The sequence below is a fragment of the Malaclemys terrapin genome, chromosome 4 (assembly GCF_027887155.1).
Source record: "Malaclemys terrapin pileata isolate rMalTer1 chromosome 4, rMalTer1.hap1, whole genome shotgun sequence".
Lineage (NCBI taxonomy): Eukaryota > Metazoa > Chordata > Testudines > Emydidae > Malaclemys > Malaclemys terrapin.
Window position 1 is genome coordinate 108,371,966 of NC_071508.1, and position 24,744 is coordinate 108,396,709.

Sequence of the window (24,744 nt, forward strand, 5' to 3'; positions counted from 1 at the left end):
CATCACATACAGCCCCCAGCTAAAACCTCTCCAGCGCATTATCCACGATCTACAACCTATCCTGGAAAATGATCCCTCACTCTCACAGACCTTGGGAGGCAGGCCAGTCCTCGCTTACAGACAACCCCCCAACCTGAAGCAAATACTCACCAGCAACTACACACCACACCACAGAAACACCAACCCAGGAACCTATCACTGTAGCAAACCTCGTTGCCTACTCTGTCCCCATATCTACTCTGGCAACAGCATCAGAGGACCCAACCACATCAGCCACACCATCAGGGGCTCATTCACCTGCACATCCACTAATGTCATATATGCCATCATGTGCCAGCAATGCCCCTCTGCCATGTACATTGGCCAAACCGGACAGTCCCTCCGCAAAAGAATAAATGGACACAAATCGGACATCAGGAATGGTAACATACATAAGCCAGTAAGTGAACACTTCAATCTCCCTGGTCATTCTATTACAGATTTAAAAGTCACTATCATTGAACAAAAAAACTTCAGAAACAGACTTCAAAGAGAAACAGCAGAACTAAAATTCATTTGCAAATTCAACACCATTAATCTGGGCTTGAATAGGGACTGGGAGTGGCTGGCTCACTACAGAAGCAGCTTTTCCTCTCCTGGAATTGACACCTCCTCATCTATTATTGGGAGTGGACTACATCCACCCTGATTGAATTGGCCCTGTCAACACTGGTTCTCCACTTGTGAAGTAACTCCCTGCTCTCCATGTGTCAGTATATAATGCCTGCATCTGTAACTTTCACTCTATGCATCCGAAGAAGTGAGGTTTTTACTCACGAAAGCTTATGCCCAAATATATCTGTTAGTCTTTAAGGTGCCACCAGACTCCTTGTTGTTTTTCTACAACACATGTCACTGGAGCATGAGCAGTAAATACCACACTTGCATTTCAACTTGTTCCTGGTGAGGTGTGGACTTCTATGACTCAGGGTCCTGTGCTGCAGCAAATTTGGTAGTGTTTTCTGAACCAGATCTGTTTTCCAGTTTCTAGAAAAGTTACTAGAACCACATCAGGTACAACAAAGGACCGGACATGAATGGGCTAATGTAACAATGCTAAACTTAAAGCTAGAAGAAAATGCATATTACATATCTATGATGCAAACGTAACCCACACATCTCCTGGGCATGGTGTTCTGTCCCTTCTAGTGGCACCGAGACCACTTAGAGATTAATGAGTCTGTTCTACAGCCTTAGCTAATAGCCAGTTGGCTTTTAGCTCATGTAGTAGATGCTCATGCACTAAGCTCCAGAGACCCAGGTTCAATCCCGCCCGACGATGACCGGGATCTGTCGGTGTTGCACACTGTTGAATCTGTGAAATCTTAGAGCTTGATACTCCAGCCATAGGATACAAATAGCTTCCTCTGTATTCAGCAGGAATGACTCGTATACCCCAGCAGGAGAATTCAGCTCCAAGAATGTAATTGCTTTCCAGACACTGTATTGACTTAACAGCAATCTACAGCACATAGTTAGTGCAAATATGTTTAAGATCAATGCAATAGGTCTGTCAATAATCAAACAAGATAAAAGTGTTAGGCATAAACCTATAACTATCTTTATTGCTAAGTTAAATAACCGTGAAATACACCTCTCTTATACAGTATGCCATAATTTCCAGAGTCAATTTTACCTGTATGGTAAAAGAAAATCTCCGGAAAAATGTTAAGTACAGCAGGGTCCATTATGATACTGAATTAAATTCATTTCTTATTGTTGTAAAGTTGCTTTATTCTCTCTCCAATGTCTTTCTGTAGAGTGCTACCCTTCCCACCTTTCATAGAATTTCTGCTATTCCTTAATGTTTTCCATAGTCTCCCAGATCTGTGAAATGGCCATAAAAAGAGAAGAAATATACTACCTAGAAATGTTGGTCTTAAATTTTTTTACCTTAAAGTACTGATAGCGTCCTAAAGTCCTAAATAAAAGAACTGCTTAATAGTAACTCTGTTTCACATTATGTGAATAGGGTTTTTTTTTTAAAGAAAAATAATCAATGCCAGTAAAAACTTAATATAAAATTTAGTTGGACATAACAAAATGACTGTGTCTCAATAATTTTGTCAAAAGGCTCTACCTAGATAGACAGGCTTCTATGTCCCCAATCATTGAAGGGGATGAGCATCCGAAGTGCCTTTAATAACATAGAGTGAAGTCATTTCTTTTACTATACAATTATATTAAGTTAATAGCTATCCTTACAAAATCCAAAGAAACATATATTTAAAATATATGCATTCATATATCTAATAACCAGTACTGCCCATCTGGCAAAGATACACTTAAATCCACGTTACACAGAAAAAAGCCAAAGTACTTACCATATGTCTCAATAACTTTAAGGTAAAAATATGCTTGAAACAAGATGTTTGGGAACAGATGCACAATATACATTTGCCCAAAAAGTTCATCTGTTAACCATTGTACTGGCACCACTGATTTCTGTTCTCCAAGCCCAAGCTAACTCAGGGTTATAAAGTTTTCAACCTTCAGAAATACCAGCTTTCTTTTTAGAAAGGAAAAAAAGAGAGATGGAGAGAAAGAGACAAAAAGACAGACAAACAGACAAAGGATCAAATCTCTTCAAAGGTAAACCCAGGTCTCTGACACCTAGCTTTAAAGTAAACTATTGCATCAGAACACCTTGGTTTTAATGGCTTTATTTTTACATGCAAATAGATGTATCCAGCTAATACATTATTCCATGCGGACAATGCTACATTTCTTCTCAGCAGGAACTCTGCCTTGTTTGTTTATCTTGGTGATCTTTATTCAGTGCAGTAGTTTCATAATTCAAGTCACCCTTCCTGTACAATTGGAGCTGTGAAAAATATGCACCACCAAACCAGAAACCAGACTGCCAGAAACTAGAAAATGCCCTTCCCCCTGTTGAGGCTCCCTCACGGATGGTGAAAGGGAAAAGCTGGAGTTTCCCTAGTTACTGCTCAAGCCTCAAAGTCTTTTGCATGGATGTTGGGTCCAGATCACCAACAGTTTCACAACACAGCATACCTAAATGGGATGGATGTAACCTGAGGCCTGTTAGAGTGAGAGAGGGCTACTGAGGAAGGGAAGGAGAGAAATGAATCTAAAAAACCAGTGATCTTCCTTGGTGTTTCATGTTCATATCCAAGAAAAGCTAAAGGAATTTTGAATCTACTTAGATTCTTTTTAGCCCATTGTCCGTGGGTTTCACAGAGCTCTAAGCAGGATGCTATAACTTGTGCTGTCTTGTAACAGCTTGCAAGAAGTTGCAATATCCAGGATCTCTGGAGCACATTGCACTCCTATCCTGACCCCTCCTGCCACTGAAATGCCCCCTCGGTGGAATACTGCTGCTGCATGAAGACAGCTTTAGATCCTTTTTATGCCCACAGGAGCTGTGCAAAGGAACTTAAGGGAAGCCAAGGATCTCAGCTTTGCCAATTCTCACAATTTTACTGGGATTCTTGTAATATTTGGTGTTTTTCTTAAAGCCTCAGCACCAAGAATCATGTTATTATGTGAGCATCTCAGCCTTCATTTAGCAAAAACAAAAAGGTGCAAGTTTTAGCTCTCATGATTATCAAAAGTATGTAGAAAATATGAATCCTAACAGCTCAAAAACCAGAGAGCAGAGAGATCCTCACATTTATTATTCTTTAACTTCTAATGATTTTTAAGACAATCTCATCATTTGGGCCCGGCCTGACTCATGACTTTTGAATGATTGGGATTGGCAGTACTGGAATCTAGCCCAAAGCCTAAACTACCCTTTTACTAATTATATACCTGTGCTCAGAAGCAACCATCAGACTGACTTTCTCACCTTTTATCAAGTTGATGTGAAGAAAAAAAAGCACATGATGCAAGTCATTAGGAAGGTTTCAAAATTTCAACCTTAGACTCTGTACTGCAGCTCCAAATTAAATACAGCCATAGTTTTTCTTTGTTATATTCAATAATTTTAAGAGACAGTGATTGTCTCATTTCTATCCACAAAGATGATAACAGAAGGACACTACCAGGAGATCTTCTTTAGGATTATGTGATGGGGCTACATTCTATCATTTTACACACACGTAATACCTGCATAAGTGAATGGGAACATTGTGTAATGATTGATGGCAGGCTAAGACCCAGATTGATCTGGAGTCTTTGGGGAAAATAAAACAAAAAAGAGAGAAAATCCAATGATCAACATTATGCACAGGAGGTCCTCCAACACATACACGTTCAACTGAAGAACCAAAAAATATTAATGCAGAAAATTCCACAATTATGTGGTGAAAGGTTTTAAGTCATCCTAATAAAAGTAAAGTTGTAAGAATCAATGTAGAGAATGAGGGAAGCATATCAGAACAAATAAAGTTATCATTTAATAGTGAAGGCAATTTGATAGGCCAGTATTCATTTATTTCTACTGTACCAGAGCTAAAGGGCATAACAACTGTTTGCAGGAAGAGGGCACTTGAACTGCACTGACATAATGCTTAATAAATGTTTATTTTGAAGCGTTTCCTTTATGTTTGCATTCATACACACACATATTCCTAGGATTAATTCATTTGCATATTGCTGAGGATTCATAATGAAGTAAAACATCTATAAAAAGCAAAACATATTAGGATAAAATATTACTTTGATGTCATAATTTGTCATGGATCTTGCTTAACTATATACTTAGTAATTAAGAGCTTGATGCTTCAGTCCTTAATCAGGCAAAATTTCCATTCTGTCATCAGTAAGAGGTTTTTTTAAGTAAAGACTAGAGGATCATGTCTTAATTCTAACATCAATCAGCACATTTCTTTGGTGAAGGACAAATAGGACATTTTACTGTTACCGATGTTAGTTACTGTAACACTTATTTTTAAAAGGAGGAAATATAGTGCTTTACCTTCACTGCCCTTTTGGGTGTTTCGGCCATGATAGGAGGGAGTATGCCTTTGTAGAAACCAAACAATCTATTGGAGAAACAAAAAAAGGATTTTTTGTACATATGTATGAAAGAGCATTAGCCAACAGGGAATTCTATTTTCATTTCAGAATAAAGCAACTAATTATTCCCAATTATTCAGAAGAACCCTCACTGTGAATAGTGAAGCTCTGTTTTTTTGCTTATTATGTAACTAACATGCTACCATTTCCACTATACAACCAGAAGCAACGCAGCAATTAGTAAACAAAAATGCAATCCACACAGCCTGTACAGGTTAGAAACTCGTTTAAAAGAAAAGAAGAAATTTCTTGATAATGAAGAACAATCACTTTAATCATTCTTTCTGAACTTCTTAGCTATCCCTTCTTTCCACAGTAATGATGAAACTAGAAAAGTTAGGACCAAAAATGTGGATATGAGGGGCAAAAAGCATATTCAGAAAGTTGCTCACAGAAAACTGCAGGCACCTGTTCAGAGGCTGGATTAAGGCCGCTTTTAAAATTTGGTCTAAATGTTCATTGAAATGTATGAAGGACATTTTATTTGACAACTTAATTTTAAACATAAAATTTGTATCTACTTCAAAAAAGCATAACCAAGTTACCTAGTCATGATATAGAATTGACTGAATGCAAGTTTTTCATCTTGAAAATTTGTTTGGGTGATATAATGTAACTCTCTTAATGTGGATCTTTGTCCCCATCTAGTGGCTGGTCCCCATAAGAGGTTAATGAATTGTACAGCTAGGTTTGGGACTTAGTCCCAGTTTAAGTGATAAAGGTTTCTGCTTTTTGCCCCCAATTTAGCAAGGCACTTATACACATTCATAATTTAAAGCATGTTATTAGTCCCATTGCTTTCCATGGTACTACTCACATGCTTAAAATTAAGCACATGCTTAAGTACCTTGCTGAATTTTGTCCTTCATGCTGAAGATACAGGTTCAAAGCTCACTGTAAGCCCACGTGGGCTCAGTTACAACTACATATACCTATATAAATACTGTTGTTCTTACTGGTTTTAATGCATGAGTTTTCAGTTTATACTAAAATATTTAAAGTATGTTTATAATTAAAATTAATTCACCAGCACAGACTTTATGGGTTTCCAGTGCAGTGTGAAGACACAGCACTAAAGGAGAGAACGTTCTCCACAGATCCATTCCCAGATCTGCCTCCACCATAGAGAAGGGAGGAGTGCCATCTCTGCCATAAGCCCTCTTTGTTAAGAACTGTGTAATCAGGTAGCCATTTGCAATGGACAACAACAACTTTATTGGTCTTAAAAACTTATGAACAATGTTACATATTCTTACATGCCAGTAGATGGTGCTCCTTCTATGAACTAGTTTCATATAATCACATATATACAGTTATACTGTTTTATAGATAAATCCCATCACACTCTCCTGCTCTTTGTAGGCCTAGGGATAATCATGTGGGGAATTTGAGTGAGGAGGACGTTGAAGTAGAGTTGAAGGGAAATGCATTTGTCCTCTTAGCAATGATCAAAAATTCCACAGGAAAACAAAACTTTTCCCAGCTGAGTTCCATCCACTCTGAGGACACTCCATTGGTGCTGCAGTGCCCGGGATCCAGTGGAAGCTGCAGGGCACCCACATCAGGTCCTGGCCCTATGATTCCTACAGCTCTCAAGGGACACACAACCAGATTCCAAGCCTTGCCCCTTGTTTCTTCCGTAAGGGTAAATCTCACTGTGACAGGATAAAATGCCAGAGGAAAGCATTAAGACCTACCTGCCTCTCACATGACTCACAAGGGGATATAAGGAAAAAGGTACATCTTCCATCAGGAGGGAAAAACCTCTGGGGACTGGAGTCTGCACTGGTCATGGGAATTGCTTTGTTTTTGGGTTACTTATGAATCTTCTTGTTTTTGAACAATAAATTGTTCTCTTAGGCAAGGGCCTGAAATGAACTCAGGAGCAGCATTGGTTTTTTCCTAGCCTGGTGCAATAGCCCATCAGTTTACACTCTCCACCTTGATAAAAAAAAAAATCTGGAAGAAATTCTGCAAGAGGAACCCTGATGGGAAGGGATTAGTTACCTTCCACCCTACTTCCCTCTTCTGGGAGGGCATGGTCTGGCACAAGGTTAGGAAAACAATGTTCTGCTATGAAACAAGCAATTTTAAGTAGAGCCCAGCTGTGTTGAGCTCTGTACTAACAGAGAAAGAGACATTCCTGTCCCATAATGTTTACCATTTAAAGACACATGAATAGATTAAGGGTTGGGGATGGCTATAAGGTATCCAAGTAAATGAACATGGTAAGGACTGGCACAATTTTTTTACTTATATATTGTGGGGTAGAAACATAATGAGAGTGAATGGCAGGAGTGGTGGAGTTAGTGAGTTTAAGGAAATAAGAGGAGGAGGAACTGGAAGAGAGAGAATCACATCTCATCCCTTGCTGTGCTATCGTCAGCTGGGAGGGTTTTGCATAATGTAGAATCTGTCTTAGAAACGCATGTGCCTGAGAAGAGGGTAAAGAAACAGGCTGCATTTTCAACGTAATGCTTTACAAGCAATACACTTAAAAGATATAGTTATGAAAAACCTTTGTAGAGGCAACTATCTATCTAGTCATAAACATTCAAGGCACTAGTGTGATGATCATGGAAATATGGGTGTTTCTAAGGCCAGCAAAACCCTATATATACATTTGGATGCTAGGATTTTCTTTTTTATCCCTCTTTTCCCTTTGGTTGATCAAGAACACTGTATCAGATCACTTACACATGATGTGTGACATTCTTCAAAGTCACCTATTGAATGGTGACATGAACCATTATCATTATAGTATCATTTAGGCCTTGTCTACACTACATAGTTTTGTCGGCAAAAGGCAGCTTTTGCTAACAAAACAGTGGAGGTGTACACACTACAAAGCTACTTTTACAAACTCTGCTGTTTCGCTGACAAAATAAAACCACCTCGACAAGAGGCATAGAGCTTTTTGCAGCAAAGTTAAAGCGACAAAGTGTCAGTATAGATGCTGCCATTAGTTATGTCGACATAGCTAGCCTCCTCTAGTATCCCACAATGCCTGCTGTGACCGCTCTGCTCACTGTTTTGAATTCGGCTGTGCTCCTCCCCTTTCAGAGCTCCGGGAAGTTCTGACAGCCGAGCATGAGGATCAGCTCTAGCAGCAAGGAGCAAATCATTAACATGGAATCCTCCTGCTCTCCCCTGTAATAGGAACACAGCGGCAGGCAGGGAGGGAGGCAGGGGCTGATGTGGTGGGGCTGTCCCCCTCCCCATACCTCAGGATTGGTTGCTTAGGTTGCTGTCTGAACAACACACTCTCCCCCAACACATACAGTCAGGGCCAGCTTTAGGCCGATTCAGCCGATTCGGCTGAATTGGGGCCCACGCTAAGAGGGCCCCGTGCCGCAGCTCTCCACCCCGCCCCCAGCTCACTTCCCCCTCCTCCCCTCCCCTGAACGCTCCTCCTCCTGCTCCTCCCCCTCCCCTGCTTCCCGCGAACCTCTGATTTGCAGGAAGTCTGAAAAGAAGCAGGGGCGGGCAGGCAGCACCAGGTAAGCTGGGGTGGCGGGGGGCCGCGAGAAGGACTCCGGCCCGGCTTGGCTCCAGCCCGGCCCCCACGGTGCGGCTTGGATTGGGTCTGGCCCGGCCCCGTGGCGCAGCTCTAGGCCGGACCCAAGCCCAGCGACCCCGGAGCGTGGCTCGATTCCTGGGGACGGGGCTTGCCGCAAGCCCCGCCCCCAGGAATTGGGCCCTGCTCTTGCTAAAGCCAGCCCTGCATACAGTTCCCCAACACACACTTTGTCTCTCTCACATACACACTCCCCCACCACACAATCTCACGCACACTTCCCCCGACACTTCTGTCTCTGTCTGTCCCCACCACACATACACGCTCCCTGTCACACACTCTCCCCCCCCCCCCGCCATTTCAGTTGAAAAGCAGCTGGCAATCTAGTAGGATGCCCATGGAATGATTGATTGAGAAACCTGCATCATGTGACACTGTACTTGTCCCATGAGGCATTGCAAATCCTTCCCAAAGCATTTTGCAGCCAGTTGGACAGGGGGATGGCTACCCACAGTGCACTGCTCTCTGTGTCAATGCAAGAGCTGCTAGTGTGGATGCACACTGTCGACACAAGGAGCATACCTCAACAACAGCGGTTTAATTAAAGTGGCATAACTTTGATTGACAAAACTCTGTAGTGTAGACAAGGCCTTAGATGCAGGCCTTCATCAGAAAACTGGTATTCAGAAAAATTACAGAGCAGGAGCAACAATCATTGCAACATGTAGTAGAAGAGAGAGAAAGTGACATCAGATCTCAAATTTGGGAAAATTGGAAAGAATTAACAAGTAAATCTCTAACAGAAACACGACTACAGTGTTTTATTTTGTTTCAGCATTAAGGATCTAAATGAACATCACCATTCAATTGTATTCTGGGCAACAGCCCAAACTCATCTTTGGAATAGTTGATTTTGAAACATTACAGTCAATCATATCTTCTCAATTTGTTCTTCTTTCAGGCTTTAGGCATCCTTCTGGTTTCCATTTCTTGTTTGGAAGTCTTGAGTCATCTATCCTGGCAACATGACCAACCCAAATCAGTTATTTTCTCCAAATTATATTGAAATAGGGATCTTGCTTCATTTGTTGTTTTCTTCCCCTCTTTCACATAATTTTCCTTTTAAGGATCTAATAAAAAGCTGATTGAAGGCATGCATACAATATCCTCTTTCTTCTGTTGCTGTCAAATCCAAGTCTTTTACCCAGATAGTTCTATAATTGAAACAACGACACAAAATACCTTTAGGGTCCTATTCTGCCTTCACTTACACTGCACCAATCTCAGAATTTAAATGAAAGAGATGGATTTCATGGGTCTGTCATTTAAGGACGGCGGCATCTGCAATGTGAATTCACAAAATCTCAGGCATCTTGAGGAGATAGTCATTTAGGTGGGAAGCAGATGGATGTCCTTCAACAAAGGAGGGAATCATTTCCAAATGTGGTGAAAGTTGCCTGAGTCTTTGCTAGGAAACAAAGTGTGTTCTTATCTTGAGTTAGTTAAAACATTGTAAATTTACAACTAACACAAGGTAGAATACTATTGATGATAAGGCAGTTGTACTTTTAACATGTGTTAGATTGAGGTAAGCTCTAGAGGTTCTCCTCTGCCCCACAATCTCTACCTCAACTTGCAAACATGTATGAAAAATACATGTTATATGTTACCACATTAGCATCCTAAAACAGCAAGTTACATAAATTATCCTATTGAAACCATTTTAATAGAGGCATGTCAGTTAAAAAGCTTTCATTGACACATGGAGCCCAGAGTTCGTTCTCTTAGTTCTACCTCATAATTCCACAATCAAGACAGCCACAATTTTAGATACCTGTAAACAACATGACAAGTCATATTTTTCTTTCTTATGTACTTTCAGTTACATTGCATTTATTTGCCTTTAAGACATCATTTAGTTTACTATATCAGTACTCTCAACCTTTCCAGACTACTATAACCCTTGCAGGAGTCTGATTTGTCTTGCGTACTACCAAGTTTCACCTCATTTAAAAACTACCTGCTTACGAAATCAGACACAAAATTACAAAAGTGTCACTGCACACTATTCCTGAAAAATGGCTGACTTTCTCATTTTTACCATATAATGATAAAATAAATCAATTAGAATATTAATATTGTACATGTGATGCTGCACCCCATATTATTCATAAAATATTATTAGAATATGAATATGGCATAGCTAAGATATGTTTTATGCAAGATGGGTCATGTGAGGTATCATTGGAAAGGTTATGATTTGCTGAATGTGGTTATCCAATTTGTATGCATGTATCTGTTCTGTATCTGAAGTTAGGAATATTGACTATGTAACAATTACAATGGTATGTGTACTTGGGGAACCCCCACCAGACAATAGGCAATCAGCCTAAATGGGCCATTAGGAAAGGCAATGGAATGGGTCTTTGAAGATGCTCCCATATTCCTCTGCAACCTGCCTAAAACAACATTTAGGGTGAGAAATTGCTATTTGTAACTTGTTTCTTTAGTGAATTAAGTTTAAGTTGTGTATTTTGTTATATTTGCTCAGTAATCTGCTTTGTTCTGTTTGCTATCCCTTATACTCACTTAAAATTTATCTTTTGTAGTTAAGAAACTTGTTTTTGTTTATTCCAAAACCCAGTTTGTGCAATTCATATTTGGGGGCGGGGGGAGGGAAAGCTGTGCATATCTCCCTCCACATTGAGGGAGGGGGTGATTTTTATGAACTTGCACAGTACAGATCTCTCTATGTAGCTGAATCCTCCCACACAGAGCTGATTTCAGTCTGTGTCTGCAGCTGGGTGTGGCTTTACCCGTGTGTGTGCCAGAGAAGGCTTGAGGGCAAGAAGAGGTGGAGGAAGCCCAAGCTGGTGGAACGGCATGGTCAGTGGGACCCCAGCATATCAGGTGGCATCCTGGATGGGGGCGGGGGTCCAACACATCACAGTACTTACACTTCAGTGTACAGTACATAGAGCAGTATAAACAAGTCATTGTCTGTATGAAATTTTAATTTGTACTGACTTCACTAGTGCTTTTTACGTAGCCTGTTGTAAAACTAGGCAAATATCTTGATGAGCTGATGTACCCCCTGGAAGATCTCTGCAAAACCCCAGGGGTACATGTACCCCTGGTTGAGAACCACTGTACTATACAAACTTTTATGCAGCCAAATCAGTATCAGTTTCAGGACAGAAGATTTAAAAAAAAAATTCACAACATATTTATAAGGAATTATAATATGTGTTAACACAATCCTAATCTTAATATTGTGAACACAGTGCTATAAAGAAACTTACAAAAAAGAACACAATTTATTTGTGTGACATTTTTTTCATTCCAGAAATACAGTTCAGAGGTCTGTATAATATAGGAGGTGCCTGAAAGCCCATTTCCCGGACAGCTGGCCTAATATTTGTAGTAGTATTGATGTTGTGTTATATGTCCACCACAACACAAATGTTCATGATATAAGAAGCAGGTCAATCAGTGAAAGAAACCAAAGAGAAAGAAATAGGGACAATTACAGTATGAAATAAGGAATCAAAGAAGGAGAGAATATCAATGAAATGTATTCTTAAAGCACTTCAGAAAAATACAGAACATCGGAGGAAGTGGCTCAGAAACCATTGGATTGGCCAGCAAACAGATTAATAATCAACATCAATCTATTTAATTCATTCAGAATGAGAGTCATCAGTATATTTACTGCATGTAGGTCAGATTATGAAGTTGTTGAGAGCCATCATTCATGTGATTTTTTTTATTCTTGAAGAGAAATAAGTCCTTTCTCCCTGAATTTTAATCACCTCTCAATATCGAGCTCAAAACCATTGTTAATTTTTGGCTTTCTATACTGTACACTGAATTTAAAAGAGCTAGAGAACTCACTCATAAATAAACCCCCAATGAGATGGAAAGATGAGAAACCTGTCCATTCCTCTCTTTTATCTAGTACAGCAGAAAGTGAGAATGGAAAAAGGAGATCTATATTAAAATCTGGGCAATGTTCATATTAAAGTAAATTCTTCTCACACCATATATTACTTTCATATGTTTTCCCTGTTTTGCCATACTTGAGTGCTTATAAAAAAAATCCAGTGGGGAAAAAGTCTCATGATCTCTAGTCTGTACCTCACAACACACCCAAGACATTCACTAGTGCTCAAAATGAAGATCCTATTTTGGCTTTTTGTTTCTAGGTTACTTATATTTTTTTGCTTAAAACTTAACTAAACAATACAGTAGCATACATTGTTAAAGTAGAAGCTTCCATGTATTTTAAATGTATTCTATATTCAAAAATATTTGTAAATACTTGCTTTAAAAAGAGTTAAGTTTGAAAGTGTGATAAATTTAAATAAATGACTATCACAAGGCAGATGATTTTTCTAATAAATAGGTCAGTCTGTCATGGATCTGAAAGCCATGACTTTCCATGACTGCTGAGACTTGGCAAGGCTAGAGGCCAGATCTTCAGCTCGCATAAATCAGCATCATTCCATTTCTTTCAATAGAGCTACACTAATTTACACTAGCTAAGGATCTGGCCATAGGGCCTGGTGCAGCTCCCACTGAAATCAATGGTAATCTTTCTATTTAGGGTTACCATACGTCCGTATTTTCCCGGACATGTCCGGCGTTTTAGTTCTTAAATTGCCATCCGGGAGGAATTTTTAAATATCTAAAAATGTCCAGGAAAATACGGACATATGGTAACCCTAAGTCCAAAGTCCCGAGGCTGGCGACGCTTCCTGTGGCAGCCTCCAGCGCCTGCCTGCCGGCAGGAGCCTGCAGTGTGGGCGGCCCCTAGGCACAGAGGTGGAGGGGGTCTCTGCGTCCTGCCCAATCAGAGCTGTGGGCGCCGGCAGTGGACTGAGAGACCCCCCCCACCCCCGACCCAAACCTAGGAGCCAGAGGAAGCTGCCGGATGCTTCCCGGGAGTCGCCCCAGGTAAGCACCGCCGGGACTCCCCACCTCGCCCCCCAACAGGTCCCTCTGGCTCTTAGGGTCGGGTCGGATCAGGTCGGGAGGGGGGGGGGAGGAGGCAGAGGGCTCTCTGCACACTGCTGGTGCCTGCAAACCTCGCTCCGTGGCTCCAGCAGCTCCCATTGGCGCTGTTCCTGGCCCATGGGAGCCACAGAGCTCACGCTTGTGGCAGATGCAGCACGTGGAGACCCCTCGGCTGCCCCTGATCCTAGGAGCCAGAGGGACCTGCGACAGGAGGGGTGAGTAGACGAACGGGGCGGGGTGAAGAGGCGAGCGGTGAGCAGCGGGGGTTGAGTAGGTGAGGGGGGGTGTGAAAAGGCCAGTGGCGGGCAGCAGGGGTTGAAGATGTGAGCCAACGGTGGGCGGGGCTGTGGAGGCAAGAAGTGGCGAGCCAGCAGCTGGTGGGGGTTCTCGGGGCGGGTAGGGGAGTTTCTGGCAGGGGAGTTAGGAGGTGAGTGGCAGGTAGGAGGAGGCAAGAGGTGGGTGGGGGAATGAGGCATGCAGCAAGCCAGCGGCGGGCCAGGGGGTGAGGAGCGATGCGGTGGCGGGGCCGAGTGGGGAGGGGGCGGGATCTGGGGCAGAGTGGGGGCGGAGCATGGGGTAGCAGGGGTGGACTGTGGGCAGGGCCGACACTCCCCATGGAGTGTCCTCTTTTTTGAATGTTCAAATATGGTAACCCTATTCTATTCATTTCACTAGGAGTTACATTGAGTTTTTACAAATCTCTTGTCTGGATAAAAGCACTGACTAGGCTGTAGAATGGGCTGAAATGCCTCACTTCTTTTAATGTACAGAGTTTTGTTCCCACAATAGACATTTGTCCAACTGCCCTTCTGTTTTCAGTAGGAACAAGTTATAGACATGCCAAAACAATTTTGCCTAAAGCTTCTAAAACAGAAAAATGCTTCTTTATTGTTCAGTTTGTCAAAACTGGCAGAATGTTTCATTTGTTCACTATGATTTTTAGCTGTTCAAACACTAGACGAGAATTTAAATTAATTTCTTTCACCCTTTTGCTAACAGTACTGCCTTTTGAATAACAGGTACAACAGGAAACAGTCACTGTTATAAAGCTGCACCACACCTAGATCTATTTAAGCCAAAGAATGTACAAACATACTTTCATTATTACTTTTTGTTGCCAAAGGAAATGTAGGTGCTAATAGTTACATTTATAGCTGTGTATCTATGTCTCTGACAGCAAAATAATTCAACACTGAGGGTAGCTGCAGATTTGTTTTCCAGAATGTTTAAAGATTAGGGGGAAAAGTTCTACAGTTATCTAAAAAAGATTTTCGTTTGTCACTTTCCATGAAAAATGATAGCAAATAAATTTACATTTTTGAAGTGAGGTTCTTACCCACGAAAGCTTATGCTCCCAATACTTCTGTTAGTCTTAAAGGTGCCACAGGACCCTCTGTTTCTTTTTACATTTTGAAGTGTCAGACTGTCTTCATTGCAGTCTGACACTTCACTGCCGTCTGAAATTTATCATTATTTATGCATTTTAAGAAGCTGACAACATTTTGTCTCTCCTAATCTCTAATGCCATCTTCTATAAAAGATAGTTCTTATTTGCACAAATTTCCCTATTTGCATTAGCAGCACCACCTGTTCTAACCAATAGTGAGATAATAAAAATACAACATTAAGCTGTTTTAAATCATTAGAAAAGTGTGGATCAGGAAGGAAAACTGTGATTGCAAGTTAATTCTAATCTTCATTGGAATAACTCACATTCTTCAGTATCCACATGTGTAGTCGCTAGGGAGTTCTCTGGCTACATGTGTTCTTTCCCATCTGCCTGATAAATCAAAGATCTAAAAGGCACTCGGAGTCATAATACGGATCTGTGACACTCCCAGGAGGATACTGGTTCCATAATGCAGTGAATAATTTACCATGAGATATAAAGCTGGATTTTCAGACATCAGCCTCCATTTTTGTGGGCACAGCTTTGCACCTGCAATTATTTGTGCCTGTAATTTAAGTTATTTAGATGTCTTCAATTTGCAGGTGCAATCATTGACGTAGATGTCTAAATAATCTCAACTGCAGGCAAACAGAACTGCAGGTGCTAAATTGTGCCTGCAGTTATTTTCACTTTCAGACACACAGACCTGCCTGGGCTCAGAATTAAAATTGGACCTTAAGTATTTGCATCTATAACAAAAATTATCTTGCTTCGGTATTTTTCATGTTAGGTCAAGAAAATTACTTATTTCCTTCACTTTTAAATTGCAAAAGAAAGAAGTGCCTTTTGGTCTGAACAAACTGAATATGTATTATGATAATTAATTTGTGCCATCTTTTCAAAGTTTGTACTTTTGGGTACTGTTTTCTCTTAATTTTTGTACAGCATCTCTAGCAGTAAATTATGAAAGATTCAAGATTTTGTAGTAGTATTGCCCTCAACATCTGCATTCCATAGAGGGCAACATGGTCATATATGCTTAGGGATTACAGTATTGTAGGTTGTGTAGTAGTATGTAGCCAATAGAGGGCAATATGATCACGCACACACATGTACACACACATTTGAATTTCCAACTACCAGAGGGCTGCGGTACATAGGGATATTGTGGGAGCAAAGCCTGTTACTATACAGATGGGTAAGGAAACCCACAGTAATGGAAAATGTATATCTAAAATGTGAGATGGATATTTGTGGCATCTGCTATGCCAATGAAATGTCAATGAAATCAGATTCTAATATGAGGCTTTGATCACCATATTAAAAATATAAATATGTCTTAGATAGTGCAGTTCTTCATAAGGAGAATGATGAATGTATTTTCAGATCAGAAAAATTACTAGGGGGAGTGTTGTGTACCCTGAGGAAAGAACATGACTTTGAATGAACAAAAAGTTCTTACAATGTCGTCTCAGATCTAGGGCTAGAATCGCACTATGTAATAATGGCATGATATATAGAAGCGCTGATACAAGAATGAACTTAAATTCCTGGCCCTACTCACCTGACTTGGTTCAGAGTTAAAAATTTAACAATTATGTCACATGAAAGGGCTCATTATGCACTGAGTTTCATGGATGCACACATTACAGAAAGGTCAAAAAATGGAGCACACATTTGCTAATAATTTTGCTTAATTCTAGTTAAACCTAAGGTGCAAACAGAGTAGATGGACAGTTATTAGAATTACACTTATTTTAACTTTTTAATTATGATACATTGCTAGTCAAGCAGCCTCATTTTCAGGCAATAGCCAAAAATGCTTCTGAGGGACTTCTAGAACATTCCACAGTTTTGAATTCTTTCCACTTCCAATCCCTCCCACAATTTGGTTATACTTCCCTTTTGTTTCCTTCTCACACAGTTTGTAAGGTAAAGACACCCACTATTTCCCATGACATGGTTTTCCCTTGGGCTTTTTGATAATCTCTTGAGCTGAATTTCTCAAAGAGGAAGAAAACAGCCAGAGCAGATTTAGATGACACAGCAGTAATAAAAGCCTTGTTCCCTCTTTACATTAGTGTCTGCCAGCTGGTGGGGTGGGAGAGGAAAAACTGGGCTAGAGGTGCCTCTGAAAAATAGATGTTGTATGGTGTTTCTTATGTATTCTATGACTAAGCCCATCCTTGGCCTGCAATTAATTCAGTGTTTACTAGGGTTACCATTCGTCCTGATTTACCCGGACATGTCCTCCTTTTGTGTGCTAAAAATAGCGTCCGGGGGGAATTTGTAAAGCACTCACAATGTCCGGGATTTCCCCCTCCCCCGGCAGAGCGAGCGGCTGGGAGGGCTGCAGGAAAGTCCCGGGCTGGACTCCGGAGCAGCTTCCTCCTCCCACCCCCCCCTCCCTGCATTCTGAGCTGGCCGGCAGCTCCTCCTCCTGCAGCCCGCTCCGGCAGCCCTGTGCAGGGCCAGGGACCGGGTTTTGTGTTGTGCTGGGGAGCTCAGCCATGTGTCCGGCTGGCACAGAGCCCAACACCCTGTTCTGAGCAGCAGGGTAAGGGGGGGCAGGAGAAGGGACAGGGAGGTTCTGGAGGGGGCAGTCAAGAAACGGGTGGGGGCTTTTGGAGGGGAGTGGAGAAAGTTTTGGGCAGTCAGGGTACAGGTAGGGGGTAGGGTCCTGGGGGGCAGTTGGGGGGGGGTCTTAGGAGGGGGCAGTTAGGGGACAAGGAACAGGGAGTCTTAGGTAGGGGGTGGGGTTCTGGAGGGCAGTTAGGAGCAGGGGTCCCAGGAGGGGGCAGTCAGGGGACAAGGAGCGGGGGGTAGGGGGCTGGGAGTTCTGGGGGGGAGCTGTCAGGGGGCAGGAGTGGGGAGAGGGATCGGAGCAGTCAGGGGACAGGGAGCAGAGGGGTTTAGATGGGTTGGGAGTTCTGGGGGGGCTGTCAGGGGGCAGGAGTGTGGAGAGGGATCGGAGCAGTCAGGGGACAGGGAGCAGAGGGGTTTAGATGGGTTGGGAGTTCTGGGGGGGGCTGTCAGGGGGCAGGAGTGCGGAGAGGGATCGGAGCAGTCAGGGGACAGGGAGCAGAGGGGTTTAGATGGGTTGGGAGTTCTGGGGGGGCTGTCAGGGGGCAGGAGTGTGGAGAGGGATCGGAGCAGTCAGGGGACAGGGAGCAGAGGGGTTTAGATGGGTTGGGAGTTCTCGGGGGGGGCTGTCAGGGGGCAGGAGTGCGGAGAGGGATCGGAGCAGTCAGGGGACAGGGAGCAGAGGGGTTTAGATGGGTTGGGAGTTCTGAGGGGGGCTGTCAGGGGGTGGGGAGTGGTTGGATGGGGCGTGGGAGTCCCAGGGGTCTGTCTGGGGGTGGGGGTGTGGATAAGGGTTGGGGCAGTCAGGGGACAAGAGGCAAGGAGGCTTAGATAGGGAGTGGAGTCCCGGGGGGCAGTTAGGGGCAGGGGTCCCAGGAGGGGGCAGTCAGGGGACAAGGAACGGGGGGAGGGTTGGGGGTTCTGGGGGGGCGGGAAGTGGGAGGGGCAGGGGCGGGGCTAGGGCGGGGCTCCTCCCGTCCTCTTTTTTGCTTGTTGAAATATGGTAACCCTAGTGTTTACCAAAGAATACCAACTAAAGTTCTCTGTCAAGCTGTTAGAAGAGGAACTTAACCATATCATATTTGCAATGCAAAATAGACTACTAACCTATATTTGTTACTCTAGATATTACTCTGCATTACAGGTCTGCAAATGTCTTCTGCAGCCAGATTTACCAGCTGAGATGCAAGTTTGTGAAAGGAAAAATCTGTAGAAGTTTGGTGGCCCTAATTAAAAGATCTACTGATATTTTTGATGTAAGCCTCCCCTGCCCCATTGCCCCTTCAATTGTAAAGTACAGAGCTTCCCTTTGCATGTTTTTTTCAGAAAGTAATGCAGTTTGTATCTCAGTGGTGACACATCATACCATGTGATGTGGCAGTCCTTAATGAATTCTTTATTTAAAAAAACAAAACAAAACCCTGCAATGTTTTCTTTGAGTTGCAAACCTGCCTTGGCAGGTCTAACTTGAACATCCCTTTTGAAATATTTTCTTTTCTTCCTGAATATACTTTTTTGATCAGGTGTCCTTTCCAACTCAACCTCTTTTGTGGAAAAGAAATGTTGCCACCTCAGCATGCAATAAAACAACTTAAATTAATCTTAAATGAGCATTCAGTACTTTACTCAACAAACAACAACTGAAAATGTTTCACATAGCAAACCATGTAAACTCATGACAATCTCTTCTGACATGTACATCATGCATTTTTATTCACGTCTTTCCTTTATATTTTAATATCTAAATTGATAACACACTTTAAAAAGCAAGAATATTTCAAATTCAAGTCTATTTGAGTCATATCTATTTTTTTCTGTGTGTGTGAAGGGACAATTTATCTGTTCCTTAGTATCAGTTATCCTGACATTTCACAAACATCTGACTAAACTTACTTAGTAATCAACTCTGTGCATTTATAGCAAAGCTAGGTTAGCAACAGATTATAATCTAAACAGCATATGAAATGGTCTCATAGACTGCAAGTGTAACTGCTGTTAGTAACCACAATGATGTTTCCTTGTTTGGCATCATCACAGACCATTACAAAGCCAATATGAATAGTATTTCACTAGGCATGACTAAATGATTACCTGTTATTTTACAATGTTGATTTAGAGACAAGCAAAAAGTTTCTCCACCAACAGTAAAACTAGAGACTCTGCAAGAACACTTTTGCATCATTTCACCAAAGTACCAAGCAGTTATAGCTGCAATTTCCTTGCAAGCCCAGGCCTTTCAAAACTAGAGGAGTGAAAAACAAACACAGGCTCTTCACAGCCTTGTATGGCAAGAGTGTGTCCATAGTTCAAAATGCCATGTTTTCTACCATATTTAAAACTGATCTTGAAGGACAAGGTTACAAGCAACTTGAGGGCTGCACACTAGGGGTTCCCACTGGACTTTCCCAAGGAAACATGTGAAATGTTCTTAGTGAAACACACCATGAAAGACTCATTTATGTGATGTGTTTTGTTATGAGCTTAAAACAGCTCCTATCTGTTGAAAGGTCGGCAAATGTTTGTGAGCCTTCAGAACACCTGTGTAGTTTCAGAAGAATCTGGATCACTTATGATTTTTTATTGAAACCAGGTGAAACTCAACAGTTCTGATAGAGTTTCACACTGTGTTTTGGGTTCAGGAAACTCAGAGGATGGTGTGAACTCACACGGACTGAAACTGAACTAAATACTCACATCGACTCTCTGAGCTATAATTGCAAAATTTACCACAGTTCTGATCTTTAGTCCCTGAGTAACACGTTAAGTAGCTCATCCACTTGTCTAGCTGATGACTGGCATGACAGGAAGTATAGTTTTTGGGCAGCAATACTTCTTACTTCTTCATATGTGAAAAATCAATAACTGAGTTTCACACGCGTACGGCATGATTCACCACCCACTAACATCAATGAGAGCCTTTCTCTTTACTTCAGTGGGCTTCAGATGACCCTTTAGAGAGAAATTCAAACTTTTAGCGGAACCTTGAAATGAGTTTTAGGGAAAGTTTAAAACCCCCTTCCCTTTCCTGGCCACATGCTCTCTTTAGCAGCCTAGGTTCCACTAGGTTGTCCAAGTTCCTTCCAGTTGTTTGTATATCTGATCATTTCTTCTTATTTTTGTTCAGCTTCTCGAGAAAGCTTGTGACCCCCAACTCTAGGTAAATAAAATGACCAGAAATAGAAACAGGGCTTTTCTGATGTCCATAGTTACCCAGATACAGAACATAAAGCACAGTAGGCTAGTGCAATCAAGCACTAAGCAAAGTGTACCACATACATCAGTGAAGAGTGAAGTGTAATCATGGTTTAGACTGGAGTATAAAATAGAAATACACTTTGTTTGTTGAGTTGTGAGTTAAAGCGAAATTCTGATCATGAATATGTAAAACTTAGACATGATAACGTAAAAAGCCGTATGCAACCAATGGAGAGCAGACTGGGAAATGTGATTCTTTCCATGGTCAGTGGGGTTACTTCTGCAGTTGGAGCTCTGAGAGACCACAAAGTATAAAGCAGTGTTCCACACTATAATGAATATATGTGCTTCATACAATAGACACACTTATTCTACACACACAGAGAGAATGTAGCAGCTTGTGGAACCCTAGCACTTCAACTGAAGTCCTCTACTGTTTGAACCGAAGGAGAACTCCATTACCCGATAGGAATAGCAGTTCCTTTGCTGTCTCCGTGGGCAAACCACTAGAAGGCAACACCACACACTTGCACACAAAGCCAGCAAATGATTCTATTCTGAAACCCATATTGAGAGGAAATTGGGGAAAAAATACAACCCTCACTGTAAGTTACATCTCTATTTCCATCGGATTCCTCACCTTTTCAAAATTATTTAAGACTCTAGGTACACAGCCTTCATACAAAACTTATATTCCAATGGTATTACACTACAGCAAACCAAGCACATAAAATCTGCTCTGAGATGATTAATAATTATTTGAACTCAAGAATTTTCCGCATCCCTTTGTCTCTCCATATTTGTTTGTGATGATATAGTAAAAAACAAAAACAAAAGAACCCCCCAAAACACCAAACCAATCAACAAACATGCTTTGGATCTCAGTTTTAACCTTTTTATGGACATCTGGTGCTTGCTGCTTAAAGTTTCCTGATTACCAGGGTCACTGTAAATTCTGTAATAGCATATCTGGACCAAATTCTGTAGCAGACTTTAGTGAATTTTGTATCACTGGAAACATCTTCAGCTGTGTGCAGTTCCATGTGTACAGAGTCCCCAGGTAGATTTTACAATATTCTTGGGCTTTTTACATTTCAGTGGCCATGTAATCACCCACAGATAATGGACAACCTTTTTAGTACATTGTCATCTTTATAGAATGGCAGCATAGAAAAACCCCCAAATTAGGCCTAAATTGGAAAATTAAATAGCTAAGATTGCATTTTTGTCACTGTTGTCAAGGAAATAAAGGATTCCACAAGCCTTATGTTTTTAAAAATACCCATGGCATTTGGGGATTTTTGCATATGGGTGGATTGATGTGATGGTAACAGTTGTCCATTTTCACTGACAATCTTGAGAGCTGCCAAATCAATCCTTCAGATGCATGAGAAACTAAGAGTAACAATAACTCACCAACATACTGCATCAACACTGGACCAGACTAATGATCTTTAATTCTTCTCTGAGTGGTGACATTTCCCCATCATCTAAGGAACAAATAACTTCAAAAATGTGGGGTGTTACTTTGCATTTGCAAAAGTTGGTTCTGCATTGGCAACTAATGTATTAACATCCCTTCAGTAGTTTCAATGCACAAGCTGAGTTTTAGTTATTTGCATTAAAATGGTAGCATAAAGTGCAAGCAATGCTTGTGACACATCTCCAAATCCCACAGGCACTGAGGGTCTACCGATAAAGTAATCATGGATTCTGATGTATCTGTGCCATGTGATTAAGATGAAATCATTGAAGTTCACCAATTTACATTAGGCTGGATTTGGTCCAAATCTCTGTTGCGTCTCTGGCTTTTTGGCCGCCCCAAGCAAAAAAAACCCCAAAAAAACCTGCGGCACGGTGGAGGGGGACCGGCTGGGGGGAGGGGGAGTGGGAGGGAGTGGGCGGGAGAGAGAGAGAAGGGGGTGGCCAGGGCTACAGCAGGGGCGCTGCTACGTGGCCCCTCCCGCTGCGCTGCCTCCTGCCGCCTGCTGTGAGGGCTCCCCTCCGGTCGTCAGGGAGGGAAGGAAGAGGACTGCCCTGCAGGGCGCTCTGGTTCTCCGTGCTGCCGTCCCCTACAGGGCGGCCGGAGCGGAACAACAACAACAAAAAAATGGCCGTGCTGCGCTAGGATTGGGCAGAATGCCGCCTCCAACAATCTGCCGCCCCAAGCACCAGCTTGCTCAGCTGATGCCTGGAGCTGGCCCTGGCTCAAGGTCATTCCTAGACCTAGGTTTCTTTTTCAGGTGTATGACACACCACTGACTGAGCCATTTAGATGAACCAGCCCAGCATGTTTGGTTATTTGTTGAGTCACTAGCAATCCCTGTTTTATGCACAGGGATGGGCAAACTGACTCAGCTAAAGTCAAAACTCCCCCTTCGCCTTGCTGCTCTTTTTCCTTCTCTTCTCCGTCTGCCCCTCTCACCACATGTGCTCCCAGTACACCACCACTTATTTTTAATTTATAAACCTGCAGGATCCAGCAGCTTTGGCAGCCTCTCTCAATTCAAATATCACACATGTGGGGATTTCCTTACCAGGGTTAATCCACAGTGAGCTGCATGTCAGATGTGCTTCCAACATGACAGCTCCAACACAAAGATTGTCACATCTAGTGAGCTCCAAATCTTCACTGATTTTCATTGTCTAGGTGCAGTAAGTGAGCAATGGGCATAAAGAGTGGTAAAATGCCTTCACTCTTCATAATCCAAGACAGTGGCTATCAAACATTTTCATAATCTGAATTATACCTAGAGAGAAAGATTATAACATAGACCACCTTCTCTCCATTTCATGGTGACATGAACCACTTCCCTTCCGACTTGTGAACAAATAACTTCCCTGTGGTGACAACAGTACTGTAAATGCTTACATGGACACACCATTAGGAATAAATTTTTAGCGCAGCTGCTGGAAATGAATAGAAGAGCCAGCCTATGTGACTGCCGGCTCACTGAAGATCACCAACAAGATCTCTGTGGACTATGATCCAGGGTCAAAGTTTGGAACCAATCATCTAAGATGTTACTACTCATAAAGGTAAATAAAATGGTTTGTTTACAATATACAAACTTCAAGCTGACAACATCCATTATTATTTCTACTGTTCGGTTCTTTGATATATTTTCTACCCATCTGCCAGATGCAGTTTTTTCGTTTTGCATTATATTTTACGCTATACTTAGCTGGACATAAATCAGTATGTAGCCTGCTATGTCTTCCTTCTTCAGTTGATTTTCTGATGTGTTCACTTCTTGCTGTATGTTATATCCATCCAGCTGTGCCATAACAATAGCATTTTTACTCTCTCATCTAGCAGTAATTTTGAATGAAAAAGCCTCTTCTAGAGATTTTTTGTAAAGTACAACACACATACCTCCTCCTGAATGTGGTAACTGATATGTCAACATTCCACAGTGATAAATAGGTGAGGATGTGGGCTTTCAAGGATAATCTCTTGCCAGCTAATACTTCATTATCTGACAGACTATCTGATCCCAAGTCTGACACTGCTATGTTTTTGAAGACTCCCTAAGTATAGGGAAATCTTCAATTCCCTATACTTGATTATTGCCTAATATTTCCATTAATTTGTAAATCACAGAAGTTAAAAAGCAAGAGTCTTACAAAAACTGTTGAAGGCAACCCACCATTCAGTCATATGCTTCTCATTGCCATTTTTGGATGAGAGCCAAACAATGGATTTTTCAATGTTACCTGTGAATTCAAAGTACAGCATGCTCCATTGTTATCAGAACAAAGATCACTGACTTTGAATGGTTCAAGATACGTAAACACAGCTGGCACCAGTGACTCAATTGGTAATGCAACATACTGCTATACAAGAAACCCTGGTTCAGGTATAACCTCAGGACTCTTGCCACTCCAGCTATTGGAGTTTGGGAGTCTTACAAAGATAATGTTCCTAGTCCACTGGGAATATATGAGAAATCTTTCCTTGCTGGGACTGCAACAGGAAATCTTTGGATTGTAAAGAAGAATCTCTATTGATATTAATATC

At 41.8% G+C, this 24,744-nt stretch overlaps 1 protein-coding gene across 4 annotated transcripts in view; it reads right to left on the bottom strand.

Moving 5' to 3' along the window:
- The window catches only part of SLC25A21 (solute carrier family 25 member 21), a 369,737-nt gene that overhangs the window by 26,948 nt on the left and 318,045 nt on the right, over positions 1-24,744 (bottom strand). For all 4 annotated transcript variants that reach the window (XM_054025834.1, XM_054025833.1, XM_054025832.1 and 1 more), the window contains one exon: positions 4,922-4,988. In XM_054025834.1, the coding sequence (XP_053881809.1) occupies positions 4,922-4,988 (67 nt within the window). The remainder of the gene's footprint in view (positions 1-4,921; positions 4,989-24,744) is intronic.